This window comes from Rhinopithecus roxellana, chromosome 15 (assembly GCF_007565055.1).
Source record: "Rhinopithecus roxellana isolate Shanxi Qingling chromosome 15, ASM756505v1, whole genome shotgun sequence".
Taxonomy (NCBI): Eukaryota; Metazoa; Chordata; class Mammalia; order Primates; family Cercopithecidae; genus Rhinopithecus; species Rhinopithecus roxellana.
Genome location: NC_044563.1, coordinates 3,536,264 through 3,553,876, shown reverse-complemented (window position 1 = coordinate 3,553,876; position 17,613 = coordinate 3,536,264). Strand labels below are relative to the sequence as shown.

General features: G+C 51.9%; 1 protein-coding gene across 2 annotated transcripts in view; it reads right to left on the bottom strand.

Annotated features, from left to right (window-relative positions):
* The window catches only part of SHANK2 (SH3 and multiple ankyrin repeat domains 2), a 679,458-nt gene that overhangs the window by 330,563 nt on the left and 331,282 nt on the right, over positions 1–17,613 (bottom strand). For both annotated transcript variants that reach the window (XM_030918720.1, XM_030918719.1), the window contains 2 exons: positions 15,523–15,689; positions 5,333–5,446 (listed from right to left, as the gene is read on the bottom strand). In XM_030918720.1, coding sequence (XP_030774580.1) covers positions 5,333–5,446; positions 15,523–15,689 — 281 coding nt within the window. The remainder of the gene's footprint in view (positions 1–5,332; positions 5,447–15,522; positions 15,690–17,613) is intronic.

Below are 17,613 nucleotides of genomic sequence, written 5' to 3'. Positions count from 1 at the left end.
ACGAGGTGGGCGCCTGTAGTCCCAGCTACTCGGGAGGCTGAGACAGGAGAATGGCGTGAACCCGGGAGGCGGAGCTTGCAGTGAGCTGAGAGCCGGCCACTGCACTCCAGCCTGGGCGGCAGAGCAAGACTCCGTCTCAAAAAAAAAAAAAAAAAAAAAAAAAAAAAAAAAGAAAACACACTGTGTGATATAAAACCTGCATATACAGAGGGCTGACTTCACATACACAGGTTCCATGGAGCTGACTATGGGACCTGAGGTGGATTTTGGTATATGGTGTGAGGCGGTGGTGTCCTGGAACTAATCCCCATGTATATTGAGAGATGACTGTAGTTAGAAAAATGAGAAGGCAAGTCACAGGCTTGGAAAAATGCAGCATATATTTGACAAAGGACTGATAAACAGAATATATAAAGAACTCCTACAAACCAATTAGGAAGATGAACACCACCATTAAAAATGAACCAAAGACTTAAAGAAGCAATACATAAAGCAAATGAGCACACAAAAAGACGCTTAATAATCATCACCAGAAAAATGCAAATTACACCCACAGTAAGGTATCATTTCATATCCATTAGAATAGCTAAAGTTAAACAGACCAATATTGCCAAATGTTGATGAGAAAGTGGAGCAACTGGAACTCTCACACACTGCTGGTAGGAGAACAAAATGGGACAGCACTTTGGAGAACTGTGTGGTAGTTTCTTACAAAATGAAAATGTTATCATACAACCCAGCAGTTTTCTACCTAGAGAAATAAAAATGTATGTCCTTAGAAGGACTCACACAAAAACCTTTTTTAGCAGGTTTCATTCACATTAGCTAAAACTGAGAAGCAATCCACACGTCCATCATCAGCAGAATGATCAAACTGTGGTGTAAATACATCACAGAACACTACCCAGCAATAAACATTTATAAACTGCTGTCTGGGCACAGTGGATCATGCCTGTAATCCCAGCACTTTGGGAGGTCAAGGTAGGTGGATCCCTTGGGGTCAGGAGTTCGAAACCAGTCTGGCCAACATGGTGAAATCCCCTCCTTATTAAAAATACAAAAATGAGCCAGGTGTGATGGTGGGAGCCTGTAATCCCAGCTACTAGGGAGGCTGAGGCATAAGAATCACTTGAACCCTGGAGTTGGAGGGTGTAGTGAGCTGAGATGATACCACTGTACTCCAGTCTGGGTAACAGAAAAAAAAAAATTACACACACACAAAATTATAAACCACTGAGTCCTGCAATACATAGCTGATATCCCAGGCATTAGGCTGAGGGAAAGAAGTTAGGCCCGAGAATACAAGCTGCAGGGTCCCCTCTATAAGAAATCCAATGATAGGCAAAACTGGTAGAAATCAGAATCGCACTTGCTTCTGTTGTGGTATGGGGAGGGATGGCTGAAGACAGTCTGAGATCACTTCCTGGGGTTAAGGAAAGGTGTTTTTAAAAATTATTTTATATATTTTTTGAGACAGAGTTTTGTTCTTGTCATCCAGGCTGGAGTGCAATGGTGTGATCTTGGCTCACTGCCACCTCCACCTCCCAGGTTCAGGTGATTCTTGTGCCTTGGCCTCCCAAGTAGCTGGGATTACAGGCACGCACCATCACACCCAGTTAATTTTTGTATCTTTAGTAGAGACAGGTTTCACCATCTTGCCCAGGATGGTCTCAAACTCCTGACCTCAAGTGACTCACCCGCCTCGGCCTCCCAAGGTGCTAGGATTACAGGCATGGGCCACTGCACCCAGCCTGTGAAGGAAAGTTTTCATATCTTATTTGCAGTTGGAGACATGGGTATATACATTTGTCAAGATGCATTGAACTAGATTTTTCTTATAATCTTTGTGTTTTCCTGTATGTAAATCACACCTCTATAAAAGAAGATAATACAAAAGAAGGTGCTAAGTCACGATCTTAGAACACCCAAGGGCAAACAGAACCCAGCAGGAACCACTGTGGAATCCTCCCCACCCTCCTCAACTCCTCTGTGCTGTGACTGTGGTACACCTCGTTCCACCCCAGGTCACAGAGACACCTTCCTTCTCTGACCCACAGCCTTTGTGTTAGAGGAGAGTCTTTATGTTCATTTTTGTTATCTGTGTTAGGGAGAAAGAGGGCTCCTCCCAAGGATGCCCAGGTCCTAATTCCTAGAATCTGTGAATATGTGCCCGTAAGGCAAAAGGGAATTAAGGTTGCAGGCAGAATTAAGGCGGCCCATCAGTTTACTTGACCTGGATTAGCAAGGTGGGCCCATCTAATCACACAGGTTCCTTTCCTTCCCTTTGCTTTTCCCTTTCCTTCTTTTATTTTTCTTCTTCTTTTTTTTTAAGATGGAGTCTTGCTCTGTTGCCCAGGCTGGAGTGCAGTGGTGCAATCTTGGCTCACTGCAACCTCCGCCTCCCAGGTTCAAGCAATTTTCCTGCCTCAGCCTCCCAAGTAGCTGGGACTACAGATGTGTGCCACCATTTTTACTATTGCATTTTTAGTAGAGACAGGGTTTCACCATGTTGTCCAGGCTGGTCTCGAACTCCTGGCCTCAAGCCATCTGCCCACCTCGGCCTCCCAAAGTGCTGGGATTACAGGTGTGAGCCACTGCACCTGGCCATAATCACACAGGTTCTTAAAAGTGGAAGAAGAGGAGGAAGAAGGGAGGGTTGGGGAGATGCAATGGAAGAAGGACCCTACCAACAGGTGTTGGCTTTGGAGATGGATGAAGGGGCCATGAGCCAAGGATGCTGGAAAGGCAAGGAAACAAATTCTCTCCCACAGACCGCAGAATGGAATGCAGCCCGGGTGATGTCCTAACATAAGCCCAGTGAGACTTACACCTGCATCAGCCCAGGTAGAAAATACGGTTTTATCAAGGACATCGTCCTGGGAGTGTGAGCTGGAACAAGATCATCCGTCTAGAAACCTCTGTCTTACCCCAATAACCTCCTCCCACAGTAAACACAAACACAAACCTCTGCTTCTCTGGAAGCTGCCTGCGCAGGATGCACATCTTCTGGCAGACTCCACCTCGCCCACCTGCCCCGGGTGGGTACCCTGTCAACTGGGCTGGAGGAAGTCATACGTTCTCTTCTAGGGCACACAGGGCAATGCTGGCAGATGGGCAGGAAAAGCCCACAGGAGAGAGGAGGAAGGCAGGTTGTTCCAGCTGCCCTGCTGCCTCCTGCACACTATACAGGAGGCCACTACTCTCTGGAGGATGGAGAGAGCACGAAGCTCAAATGATCCCCCTATGCAGCCCTCCAGGGCTGTCCCATCCACGTGTGGCATAGCCGGCAAAGCCCGGTGCTGACACAGTTGAGTCCTTCCAACAAAAGAGTGGAGGGAGGCCAGCCAGTGTGGCTCTGAAGGTGAGTCCCAGGAGAGGGAGGAGTGGTGGCTGCCCAGGAAGAGGAGGACTGGAGGACAGGGAGAAGGAAGGCATTGAGCAACCGTGGGAGGCAAGCTGACCTCCAGGGCCTGGCCCTTCTCAGACAAGTGAGGCAAAGGCAGGTTGCTTGCAGGAGAGGGTGGGTATGGACCAGGGATGAACGGGCAATGGCAGGGCTTGGAGGTCTGACCTGTGCCAGTGCTCAGTGTGATTGCTACCCAGTGTAAAGCCCGTGTGGCCTACCTGGTTCAACTTTGCTTATCTTGAGGCAACAGGATGCCTGAGGTCAAGAAGTTTCCCCTGGTGACCAAAAAGGCTAAGACTAGTGGGATCCAAGATGGCGGCTCACTTGGCTTCTGAAGAACCTCTAACCTCATTAGAATCTGATTTCCATGCTAAATGACCCTCCCACCAGCACCAGGATAGTTGACAATCACCATGACAACAACAGAACGAAACCAGAAAAGGACAGAAAGGAAGGCGGCACACCGGTTCTGAGAAGCTCCCTGCCCATTTCCAGAAAAGACATGAATATTCTTCCCCTTGATTTAACGCTCAATCCCTTCATTACAGAGGCCCCAGCTCTGTGACTTCCCAGCTCTTGGGAGCTGAGAAATGGATCTGTGAGCCAAGCTCCTGCTTCTCCGTTCCATGGCCATCAAATAAAGCCTGTGCTGTCTGAAGCTCACTTTTGCTTCTGGATGCTGGCTGTGTAGCACACAACAGGGAAAGACCCCATTCTTGGGAAGACCAGTTTTGTTGGTAACATTGTCACCGCCACATCCAGAAAAGCACAGTCCCTCCCACCTGGCCGCTTTCTGAGCAGAGCACATTCCCAGCTTCCTTCATGGTTAAGTCTGGGACATGTCTTACCTTGATACCCCACAATACCGTCTGGTGTCTAAGCCTGAGCAGGGACTCATCAGCAGGGGAAGCTGCGGCACGAACTGAGCCCCCGTTGAAGCCAAGATCTCAGACAGAAAACCCACTGAGCCTCCCTGCTAGAGACTGCAAAGCCAGCCGGGTCCAGGACAGACTCCTCCTTGCTTTCCAGAGCACATGTCTGTAGGGCCTGGCTGGCCCTGGTAGATCTGATCAGATGGCGAAGGGCTACCTAGTGAGCCCCTAGACTAGGAACCTCAAAAATAGGGCAATGGGCCCATTTGGGCAGAGCTCAGACACGGCGGGCTCTGCGCAAGAAGGTGTGCGTGGTTGGTGGCCGCAGTGACTGTGGCTGCTTGACACATGTTCTGTGAGCCTGGGATTCTACTAAAAGCCAGACGCCGTTCACATGCAGACTGCTTTCTTCCTATGAGACACTTAAGGCTTCACTTTCCTCCCACTCTCATGTGTGTACACACACACACACACACACACACTCGGTACCATTTTATATAAGTGGTCTCCTCTTCACATTTTAATCAATTCAATCTCTTGGCAATCAATTTCGAAACGATTTTCAGCAAGTGCTATATCTGGAGGTTCTAAGAGAGATGCTGGAATGGCTTCCCGTCGGAACACTGAACTCTTTCGAGCAGTTTTTACGGAGGCATTTGCTATGTGTTCTCAGGGTGGCACGGGAGCGTCTCGCCTGCACATGGGAAGCTGCCTGTTTCATGCCATCGATAGAAGAGATCGAAAAAGAAATCTAATCAACCCCCCAATGTCTTTCTCTGACGGCTAGAACATACGGTCCAAGTTTTCTGGGACGTGTACTGAGCAGCCTTTTAACTAAAAGCTTCCACACCATCTTGTAAGGAATTTCTGGTTTGGATGAAGCCCAGAGGAATGAAAGCAACCAACCTGTTTCCAAAGATCTAGAAAGTCCTGAATTTGCAACTCAGTTTCCTTCTACGACGCAATGGCCGAATCTTGCCACGGACAACACCGACTACGGGCCTGAGATGGGCCCGTGGGACCAAGGGTGGGCAGCCACGAGCGCCCGTCTTACCTGCCTGGCTGTCCCTGGGCTTACACTGGACCTCCTCCACGCACTCCGCCGGAAACCATCCGATATGGCCGCGGGCGCTGCCTTCCCAGAAGCCCCCTTCGCCGATGCTCAGAACTAGAGACGACAAAATGGGAGAGGCGTTAGCATGGGGGACGTGGAGGGCCTGAGGGTGAACAGGAAGAGGGGGGCTAGGCAGAGACAGGAGAATCAGTGCACCCTTGGCCAGGCCGGCAGAGCAAGTGGCTGCACTTCCTTCAGCGCTGACAGTGCTAAGAGGGTCGAAGCATCGCCACTGCAGCACACAGGTGTCCTCTGCCCCTCAGGTGATGAGACAGGAATGAAGCGCTGACATGTTTGCCTCTTTACGTATTTGACACCACGTCATACAAATGGATGTGCATGGCAGCCCTGCAGCATCTTTCAGTGTTGCACATGAGATGGAACAGTGGTGCCTGGCTGTCCTTACCACCAATGATTTCAGATATAAAAGTGGAGTCAGGGGGCACTGCCACAAAGCAGGGAGGAAATGATGACGTCATACCTTCCCCTCCTAACCTGGGCAAGAACTGGAGACAGAAGGCCTAGAGGAAAGAAAATCCACCTGCCCGGCTATGTCTAGATCTTTTAAACAAGTGTGGGGAAGGAGGAATCACAGCAGAGGGCCGGGCATGGTGGCTCATGCCTGTAATCCCAGCACTTTGGGGGGCCAAGGCGGGTGTACCATCTGAGGTCAGAAGTTCAAGACCAGCCTGGCCAACATAGCAAAACCCTGTCTCTACTAAAAATACAAAAATTAGCCAGTCATGGGGGCACATGCCTGTAATCTCAGCTACTCGGGAGGCTGAGGCAGGAGAATCACTTGAACCTGGAAGATGGAATTTGCAGTGAGCAGAGATCGTGCCACTGCACTCCAGCCTGGGTGACAGAGTGAGACTCCATGTCAAAAAAAAAAAGAAAAAGAAAAAGCAATCACAGCAGTGGATGGGCGAGTAGCTCACGAATCGTCTGACAATGGTGTGGACATGGAATTATCTTCACTTAAAATGGAAGGGACTGCACTGACAACCTCACACAGTCAGCACCAGCCCCTTGGAGGCCCGGCCCACCGGCCTGCTGGCTTATTAATCAGGAAGCTATTCATTACGTGGTTGCTGGCAAGGACAGCAGGTTTCTTTCTGGCTTGCGGTTGAAAGAAGCCAATTCCCCAGGAGAGAAGGGATGGTGGCCACACAGTGACCTTGTCCTGGGGACCACGTACATCGCTGGACAGACACGGCCACCCCAGCCAGGGTGGAAGTTGCTGAGTCCAGACACAGGCACCCCTCCCCGGGCCGTGTGCTGGGTGCACAGTAGGCCCTCAGTGAACATCCGCTGGAAGAATAAAGCATGTTTGTTTTTAAACTCAACTGCTGAGCATGGGTGAGGGACATAAGCCCAATGACACTAGAGGGCAGGGGGAAGGACACGAGGACCCCACCGGTCCCCACGGCCCCATTGTGATAACTATTTCTGTCATAAAGCTTGCAAAGCCTGCAGTGGCAAAGTGAGGAAGGAAAATCTATATCTTAGGATTGTTTTTTTTTTTTTTAGAGGCAGGGTCCTGCTTTGTCACCCAGGCTGAAGTGCAGTGACACCATCACAGCTCACTGCAGCCTTGACCTCCCAGGCTTAAGCGATCCTCCCACCTCAGCCTCCTGAGTAGCTGGGATGGCAGACATGTACCACTACACCTCATTGATTATTATTACTATTACTTTTTTAGAGACAGGGTCTCACCATGTTGCCCAGGCTGCTTTCAAACCCCTAAGCTCAAGCAATCTGCCTGCCTCCACCTCCCAAAGTGTTTGGGATTACCGGTGTGAGCCACTGAGCCGGTCTGTATCTTACTTAGGAGAAAACAATCTGATCTCTCCACATCTTTACCTTCTTTTAAATTACTCAGGATCCAAAGGCACCAGCTAAAAGAGGAATCATGGCTCCAGAAGTGTTTTGCTCTAGCCCTCATGTTAATCTCAAAGGCCAGACAGAGAACCACTCAGCCCATGATTTTTCAAAGTTAATGGAACTGAAAACCCCACTTTATAAGTTCCTAAGAACCTGAAGAAATGACCTAACTGAAACATATCGGCCACATCCCAGGTGACCAGGACAATCATCACTGCCTGAAGCATCTCCTCCAAAACTCAATGTGGGGCCTGTGGGCTCCTCTCAGCCCAGCTGACTGGGATATGCCGCCCAGTTTCCCAGCAGAACCCCGGACCTGAGAGAGTCATCTCAGAGCAGTACCCTGGGCTGCAAAGGGAGGCCAAGGACTTGCTGCTGTGCTGTTAGGAGCCGATGCCCACAAAGATACCCACGCTCTCCTTCCTTCACTGCTGTGAGGTCATTCTGCTATTTCATATGGGCCTGGGGAGAAGGGAACAGCACAGGTAGAGACTGGTATCTTCTTCCACGGAAGCTCTGCCACATCTTAGCTATGCGGTGCTTGGGAAAACTTCTCAGTCTCTCTGTGCCTCAGTTTCCTAATTTATCAGAGCATGACAACACTATCTAGCTCATAAGCGTTGCTATGCATGAATCAGAGGCACGTGAGCCCAGTGTGGAATGAGGACTCAACGCTCTTGCCTGACTTTCCTTCCAAACTCCCCTCTCCAGGAGAATCATGCCTTTTAGTTCCATATTTAATTTCTATCAAATATGCACTTCGGGATGTGTTATCATTACTATAAGACCAACCAAAAATATGAAAGGCTGTTTCCAGCAGGCTCGTACAAGGAGGCAGAGGTGATGTGCTGCGAGGGGTCCCCCAGCACGGGGAGCCTTCGCATCAGGGGTGTAGAAACAGCAGGATCTGTGCCGAGGGTGCAGGGGAATGGAGGAGGGACCACTTCTGGGTTTCTGGTTGTGCAAATGGTACCTGCTGGTCCTCTTCAGAGAATGGGGAGCAAGAGATGGGTTTGTGCCTTGAGTGCCTCCCTGACAGAACATCTGTGTCCAGGTAGGAATGGGTGTTCCTCAAGTAGTGAGGAAGGGGCTGGGCTTGGCTACCCCATTGTTTGCTGATGCAATTCATTCAAAAGTAAAGACTCCACACCCTGGGTAAGAAGAGGTGGAGGAGAAGAGGAAGTCCCCTCCGCCCAGCAGTACAAGAGTGAGCACTGGGCTGGGAGGCCAGAGACTTGGCCCCATCACTGGGATGCTGGAGGACCCCGGGGTCTCCTGTGCTCTCTGTGGCCCCACCTCCTCCATGCAGAACAATAGGGTGAATTCTGAGAGTGAATTCTGACCAGGCAACCAGGTGAATTCTGGAGTCTGGAGTCCTGCCTTGCCCCTGGGTGCTCTGGCTGGAAAAATTGTCAAGGACCCTGTCCCTGGAGCCCCAGACTTACAGGGGAGCCACGGTGTGACAGGACTGACTCCACCACAGAGGATCAGATGAGAACGGTTCCAGCCAAACCGAGGGGCAGAAGGAAGACTACTGAAGCAAGGAGGGGGTACGGCAAGACTTGGGGCAAGCGCTGCAGCAAGAGGCAGCACTTTGAATGGTGGGTGGAGAGCAGGTGAAGGCACTGCACCCAGGGCATGAGGACACGGGGAGGGGCATATACGACATGGCTGGGGGCCCTGGGAAACCTGGCTAGAAGGAAGGTCCATCCTCAACATCATGTCTGCTCCAACACAGAGGCTTTAAGGCACCTATGAGAACCAACTGCATATCTCACTATGGGCCCCAAATGCTCCCTGTGGCCACAGTGGGCTCAGCTGGTTGGAGAAGGGCCAGCCCTGCCATCCTCACCATGGCCACCACAGTGGGCCGCTCCCTGTCTCAGCAGCTCTCTTGCAAACTGGAAAGCAGCAGTGATTCCCTGTACTGGATGAGCTGGGACAGGGGTGGCTCCGACCCCACTGCTACGCTCCACCTTCTCCCGCCTTGACCCCAGCCTGGGTACAGAAACCCGCCAGGTCACTGCAGAGGAGGGAGGAGCTGAGACCCAGCATTTCTCCTGTTCTGTACCCAACTCTCTGGTTTCTAATGTACCTCTGGGCCATCTTTACTTTCAAGCCATGCATGGTGTTCTTGAATACGCATTTCCTTCTGCTTAAATTGACCCAGGACTTACTTGGGCCAGGGACTGTGCTGGGCTCTGGGGTCACAAAGATGGTGCAGGAGTTGGGGCAAACACCTGGAGGAGCTTCAGAAGAGGAGGATGGCCTCACTGTCCACCACCTAATATCACAGAGCAAAAACGTGGGCGTCCCCCACCCCCCCACCCCCCAGCATTGGCAATGCGATGTCGTGGGTTCTGTTTTTTGCTTGCTAGAATGGGGGCTTCCAGCAAGCAGGGTCAATCATCACTGTTTCCCTAGGCCTCACCCATGGCCAGGAACCCTCAGGGGTTCATTGTGTATCTGTTAAATAAATGAACCCCTAAAATGACCACGCTCACTGTGCTACATTCTGCATCAGAGGCCTGTGTGGCCTGGGCCAAAAAGTAGAGATGGAGCATGGCAGGTGGGGGCGGGGACACTCCTAAAGGAAGGGACATGGCAGCCGAATCCTGAAGAAAGAGCTGATGGGAAAACACAGGGATAGCTGTTGTCTGAGCAGAGGAAAACCAGGATGGAAGCATGGAGGTGAGAGTATGGGACAAAACACACACTGCTGTTAGAAAGCTCTGTCATTCTTTCATGCTGCCATGCACTCATTCACTCACCACCTATCCAACTACCCATCTATCCACTCATTCATGCACCTATCAAACTCAATCATGTATCCATCCATCCATCCATCCATCCATCCATCCACCCATCCATCCATCCATCCTCCCACCTACCCATCCATCCATCTACCCATCTATCCACTCATTCATGCACCTATCAAACTCAATCATGTATCCATCCATCCATCCATCCATCCATCCACCCACCCATCCATCCATCCTCCCACCTACCCATCCATCCATCTACCCATCCATCCACTCATTCATCCACCCATCAAACTCAACCACATTTCCACCCATCCATCCATTTGCCCATCCATCCATCCATCCATCCATCCATCCATCCATCCATCCGCCCATCCACCCACCCATCCATTCATCCATTCTCTCACCTACCCATCCATCCATCTACCCATCTATCCACTCATTCATGCACCTATCAAACTCAATCATGTATCCATCCATCCATCCATCCATCCATCCATCCATCCATCCATCCACCCACCCATCCATCCATCCTCCCACCTACCCATCCATCCATCTACCCATCCATCCACTCATTCATCCACCCATCAAACTCAACCACATTTCCACCCATCCATCCATTTGCCCATCCATCCATCCATCCATCCATCCATCCATCCATCCGCCCATCCACCCACCTACCCACCCATTTATCTATCTTCCCATTTACCCATCCACCCATCCATCCATCTACCCATCCATCCATCTATCCATCTACCCATTCACCCAATTTCCCATCTACCCACCCACCCACCCATCCATCCATCTACCCATCCATCCATCTACCCATCCATCCATCTACCCATCCATCCATCCATCTACCCATCCACCTAACGCTAACTTCACATCTACTCACCCACCCATCCATCCATCCACCCACCCATTCATCTATCTTCCCATCTACTCATCCACCCATCTATCCATCAGCCCATTCATCCATCTATCCATTCATCCATCTTTCCATCTGCCCATCCACCCATCCATCCATCTATCCATCCATCCACCCACCCATTCATCCATCTTCCCACCTACCCATCCACCCATTCATCCATCTACCCATCTATCCATCTACCCATCCATCCATCTTCCAATCTACCCATCCAACCATCCATCCATCCATCTATCCATCTACCTATCCATCCATCCATCCATCTATCCATCTACCCATTCATCTATCTACCCATCTATCCATCCATCCATCCATCCATCCATCCATCCATCCATCCATCCACACATTGATCCATCTTCCCATCTACCCTTCCATAGATCTATCCATTAATCCATCCATCCACCCACCCACTCATCCATCTTCCCATCTACCCATCCACCCATCCATCTATCCATCTACCTATCCATCTATCCACCTGTCCACCCATTCATCAATTCATCTGTCTATCCACCCACCCGCCTATCCATCTGCCTATCCATCCATCCGTCCATCTGCCTGCACGCCTGCCCATCGTCCATCTGCCTGCATGCCTGCCCATCCATCCACCCACCCACCCACCCACCCATCCAGCCATTGCATCCATCCATCATCTATCCCATTCCAAGCACTGTGTCACACGCTTGGGAAACAAGAAAACATAGTCCTGCCTGCAGAGGGTCTACAATTCGTCACAGTCAGGAATGCTGCAAAATCACCTGAGGAGCTCGTTAACTATTCAGATTCCTAGGCTGTGTCCTTGCAGACACAATTCTACAGATGTAGGGATGGACGGTCAGGAGATCTGCACATTTAACAAACTCCCCTCATGTCTCAGATGCAGGGACTTTGGGAAGAGAGGCTGAGAAACTGCACTCAGGTACACAGCTTGGACAGGGCTCTGGCTCAGGGTACACACCTTGGACAGGGCTCTGGCTCAGGGTACACACCTTGGACAGGGCTCTGGCTCAGGGTACACACCTTGGACAGGGCTCTGGCTCAGGGTACACAGCTTGGACAGGGCTCTGGCTCAGGGTACACAGCTTGGACAGGGCTCTGGCTCAGGGTACACAGCTTGGACAGGGCTCTGGCTCAGGGTACACAGCTTGGACAGGGCTCTGGCTCAGGGTACACAGCTTGGACAGGCCTCTGGCTCGGGGTACACACCTTGGACAGGGCTCTGGCTCGGGGTACACACCTTGGACAGGGCTCTGGCTCGGGGTACACACCTTGGACAGGGCTCTGGCTCAGGGTACACAGCTTGGACAGGCCTCTGGCTCAGGGGCCTCATGCCAGATCTCGCATAAAGAACTATCAGGGGTGGAGGGAAGAATGTGTCAGGCACAGTGAAGGACAAAGAAGAGCCTTTGAATTAAAAAAAAAAAAAAAAAAGAAAGAAAAAAAGGAGGGTCAGTGGGGGAATCAGAACATGTACACACCTATTCTTGGGCACCCCTTATTTTAGGAGAAAAATGCTGGGTATGTTTTCCCAGGTACATGGTATCCAACTGTCTACTGGGAACGTCCACCCCTTCCCAAATGGGACTGAATGGAGGAGATGTAAATTAGCCTTCTGAAAGAGCCAGGAGCAGCAATGTTATCAGCAGGACCCCAGGATCACCCTGGGACCTGTCACAGCCACCCTGCCTGCCTGCTGCCCGGGCCCGACTTCTACTGCAAAAAATGAGTTTGGTTTCTCTGGAAACCCTCCCAGACCTGCCCCTGCCAGCCAGGCAACTGGGATTCCTGCCCACAAAGGTTGTTCCCTTGATGTCAAGGGGACAGAATTCCTCCAAAGGGCCTGGGCTCTGCAGGCAGTGGATCAGCTCGACCCGCCCGCCTCTAAGCACTGCCATGCAGGCAGCAAGGATGCGCGGGCCACCCCGTGAAGGGGGGGAGGCACCGACAGCTCGGCAGGAAGGAAGAGCGGCGCCGCTGGCAGCAGGAAGGGGCTCTGCGCCAATTGTGTGCAAATGGCCTGCGCGGCCCACTCGAATCTCTTTTCAGAACAGCAGTCCTTTGCCATCGATCCTTTGAAGTGTGGGTTTTGGAACCAAGCTCTGTCATTTCTGTTCTCCCTGGGAGACAGACCCAGCTCCCCACACGCCCCACACTCCTGCAAGGGGTGGGTTCCTGTCTGGTCATGTTTGAGGAGGTGCTGCTGGGCTCCAGTGTGCTGGGGAGGGGCAGAGAGGCCAAGGAGGCCCAGTCCTGGGGCCTGGACAGGAGTCACGTGACCTCCCTTCTTCCCTTTGTTGGATCATTCTATCAAACCCAGGTAGTTGGACAGTTGAAGGCCACCAGAGCTGCCGGGAATCAAGGTGTGAGATGTGGATCCGCCTGCCATGTCCCATGACCCCTGCGAGTCCTGGGTCCTCAAGTCTGCCTACCACTGCTGGACTGTGGGAGACTTGGGCCCACTGATGGGCTCATCGCTGGCTCCCCCTCTCCCTTGACCTCCTGCTCATCCATGCTGCAAACTCAGGGTCCGTTCCGAGGAACTCTCAGCTGTTCAGTGCCCACTTCCACGGGCCTCTACTCTATGTCTAGGGGACTGGGGATGCATGCCAAGTTCACAGCATGGGAGCCTGTCTGCATCTCTGCCCCTCCTGGAGCATGGGTCGGTATGCCTGAGTGACTCCACAGATGCCCAGCCCCAGGCTCCAGGTTCATCTTCACAGGCCTCTCTGCCCCTTTGGAAGTCCAGGACTAACCTGGCTGCCCTACAGGAACTGCCAGCCACACCCCAGCCTCCTCCCTGGGCATCATTGAGCTCCAAGCAGGACTCACAGAAGAGCAGCTCCCACCCTCCAACCCCTGAGCCCCAGGCTTCTCCTTTCGACAATGGGGACAGGCCTGGACGGGAGGACCATGTATCCCTTCCTGCTCTGGAGGGACAGTGAACCTCCTTGGCTCCCACTTGGGCCTAGGGGGTGGCCCTGAGTGTGCAGACTGGTCAGAAAACATTCTCTAACTAGGAACCTCGGCTCTCACTTCCTAGAACGGGGTTGCTAACAAGGCCAGCATTGGCCCTGATCCCTGAACAGATGGCCCTTCTTGCTCCCCACCTGCGGGGCCTTGACATCCCTATCACCCGACATCTCAGGGCTGGCCTCAGTGGGGAGGAGGGAAGGTGGCTCTCAGCACTGGTCCTCAGAGAGACAGCCAAGTTGATGGCGTTAAGTGTGAGGAATTTTAAAGTGACAATTACCAATCTACAATGTTGTAAAAACAAAACAAAAAAACAAGTCTTTAATGAACAAAAAAATCTCAACAGAGTAATAGGAGGTCTTGGCAAATAAAAGGCAACAATAAAAATAGATACCTGGAAAAGCTAGCAAACATAATTTCTGAAATTATAAAACTCAAAAGATGGACTTAACAGCTAAAGGGACATTTCAAAGGAAAGGGTAAGTGAACTTAAACAATAACCAGTAGAAATGATCTAATGTAAAGAAAAATGACTGAAAAAAATGAATAGAGCTCCAGGGACTTGTTTGATGCTATCAAATGATGAAATATGTGTGCAGCAGGAACACTGGCCATGAGGCACGAGGGCAGGACTCTGCCGTCATTAGAATGTTACAGTAACCCAGGTCAAGCTGACCTGATCAGTGTGCAGCGCGGAGAAAGGAACTGAGTCAATTACCTGCTGGGGGCCAGGCGGCAGCCAGCTGGGGAAGGCGGGATTTGAACTGGGCCTACTGACCCCTAAGGGCCACACCTTCCACCCGTGCCACGCATCTTCTGGAAGCCTGCCCTCCAATGGCAGGGCCTGGGTGTGCTGGCCACGTGTGCTGGCCCTTTCTTGCTCCACCCAGTGAGTTCCTACCACCCCACACAACCCCTGCAGCCCACAACTGCTGCGTGCCTCAGATGCCACCACTGCCAACTTCCCTCCAACCCTACTTTTATCTTCCTGCAGTGCCTCACACACCTGATTTCCCCTGGGCAGAAACTATCGCTGGCTCCCCAGTACCCCAGGAACAGCGTCTAACCCCTTGACCCGGTGTTGACAGTGGCACCCCACAGGCTTCTCAACGCTGGTTCCCAGGATTCTACTTTGAGAGTCTTTCCTTCCAAGCTGATAGACTTTCTTCCTTGAACACTGCAGGCCCCAGGCCTCAGGTCACACCGGACCATCTACCTGGAGACCCCAAAGCTGACCCATGCCAGGGCCCGCCCCGACACTTCAGACTTAGGGGATTCCAGATGGAAAGGAGTTCTGCTCTTCAGCACCCTCATCTGGCTCTCCCACTGCACTTCTCAAGTGGAATCTCATTCCCGATGGGCATGTCCTCATCGATCCCTGAGACCCAGCATTGAGGATACCACAGCAGCTTCCTGGAGAGTGAGAGAAAGGTTCTGGGAACGTCACTCTGTTCCCCATTCCTGCCCTTCCAGGGGTCTGTACTTTCCATGGAGAAGCAGTGCCTTGGACATCGTCCCCACAGCAGGCCGGCTGAAGGGCCCCAGGCTGACCTCACTCCAGGAGCAGAGGACAACTAGCAGACACTGACCTTTGACCCTGTCGCCACGGTGAAGGGGGATCTCGCCGTCGACTTGGGGTTGGTATGGCTTGACGGCGACGAAGAGCCTTCCGGGCACGGCACTGTAGAGCTTCCGCTTGGGCCCCGGGTACTCGAAGGCCGAGAGTGAGTCCTTGGCACCAGCAGCAAAAGGCGACCTGGACCAGGCAAGGGGGCAGAGAGAGAGAGGGCAGAGTCACGAGGTCACAAGCTACCCTCCAAGAACCACAGCCACGCCATTCAACGCACACTGCGCCTCGGCCGGCCACATCAGAACTCCTGACGCCAGACAGTGAGGAAGACGGGAACGGGCTGGGTCAGCACTGTGGTCAGAGATTCAGGCAGATCCAGCAATCCCACTCACGAGTCTGCCCTGCAAGGATAGACAGCAGCCACTCGGGGAGACATCTGCACACCCACGTTCACAGTGGCACCGTTCACAGCAGCCCAAGGGTCCCTCCACAGAATAATAGAGAGACACAGCGTGGTCCAAACACACAATGGAACGCCGTTTAGCCTCCATCAGGAAGTAAACTCTGGGCCAGGTGTGGTGGCTCACACCTGTAATCCCAGCACTTTGAGAGGCCGAGGTGGGCGGACCACCTGAGGTCGCAAGTTCGGGACCAGCATGGCCAACATGGTGAAACTTCGTCTTTACTAAAAATTCAAAAACTAGCTGAATGTGGTGGGCACCAGTAATCCCAGCTACCAGAGAGGCTGAGGCAGGAGAATCACTTGAACCCAGGAGGCAGAGGTTGCAGTGAGCCAAGATCACACAATTGCACTCCAGCCTAGGTGACAAAGTGAGACTGTCTTCAAAAAAGGAAAAAGGAAGTAAACTCTGACACAGGCTACACCGCAGGTGAACCTTGCGGACACAGCTCAGTGAGATATGCCAGACACAATAGAACACAGACTGTGTGATCCCAGCCATGCGAGGGCCCGAGAGCCGTCAGATTCATGGACACAGAAAGTAGAATGGGGGGTGCCAGGGGCTGGTGGAGAGAATGGGGAGTGAGGGTTCAATGGGGACACAGTCTTGGTTTCATAAGATCAGAAGGTTCTGGAGATGGATGGTGGTGACGGCTGCACAGCACTCGAAAGTATTCCACTGAATGCCACTGGACTGTGCACTTCAAAATGGTTCTAAGGTGGTAAATTACATGTTACATATATTTTGCCACCATTTTACTTCATTTTTTAATTTTTTTGAGACAAAGTCTTGCTCTGTCACCCAGGCTGGAGTGCAGTGGCCGGATCTCAGCTCACTGCAACCTCCGCCTCCTGGGTTGAAGCGATTCTCCTGCCTCAGCTTCCCGAGTAGCTGGGACTACAGGCGCCCGCCACCACGCCCGGCTAATTTTTGTACTTTTAGTAGAGACGGGGTTTCACCATGTTGGCCAGCCTGGTCTCAAACTTCTGGCCTCAAATGATCCGCCCACCTCGGCCTCCCAAAGTGCTGAAGTTACAGGCATGAGCCACCACACCTGGCCTATTTTGCCACGATTTTTAAAAAGACTAGCCTGGGCAACATGACGAAACCTCATTTCTACAAAACAAAACAAACAAACAAAAAAACAAAAATTGGCCAGGTATGGTGGTGTGCATTGCATTTGTGGTTCTTGCTACTTGGGAGGATCAGGTGAGAGAATCACTTGTGGCCAGGAGGTCGAGGCTGCAGTGAGCCATGACTGCACCACTGCACTCCAGTCTGGGTGACAGAGTGAGATCCTGTCTCAAAAAAACAAAAACAAACAAAAAAACCCAAAGAGACTCAGGTGGAGAAAGAGATCCAGGAAGGCCCTGGGTTTCCGACATTTTATCCACCTCCCTGTGAGCGTCAGTCACACCCGGCGAGGAAGCACCCAGGACCTTCCATCAAAATTGCTCATGACCTCGGTTCTCTCAGTGCGGTTCCCGGCGTCCCCAGTGAAACACATAAGAAGAAGAAATATCCGTTCTTGCTGTATGTCACTGATTTTGCACAGAGCTATGTTTTCAACTTGACTTCTACACCCAACAGTGAGACACACCTTAACAGGGCCCAGCGACAGGACACGCTGCACAAAGTACTCTGAGATG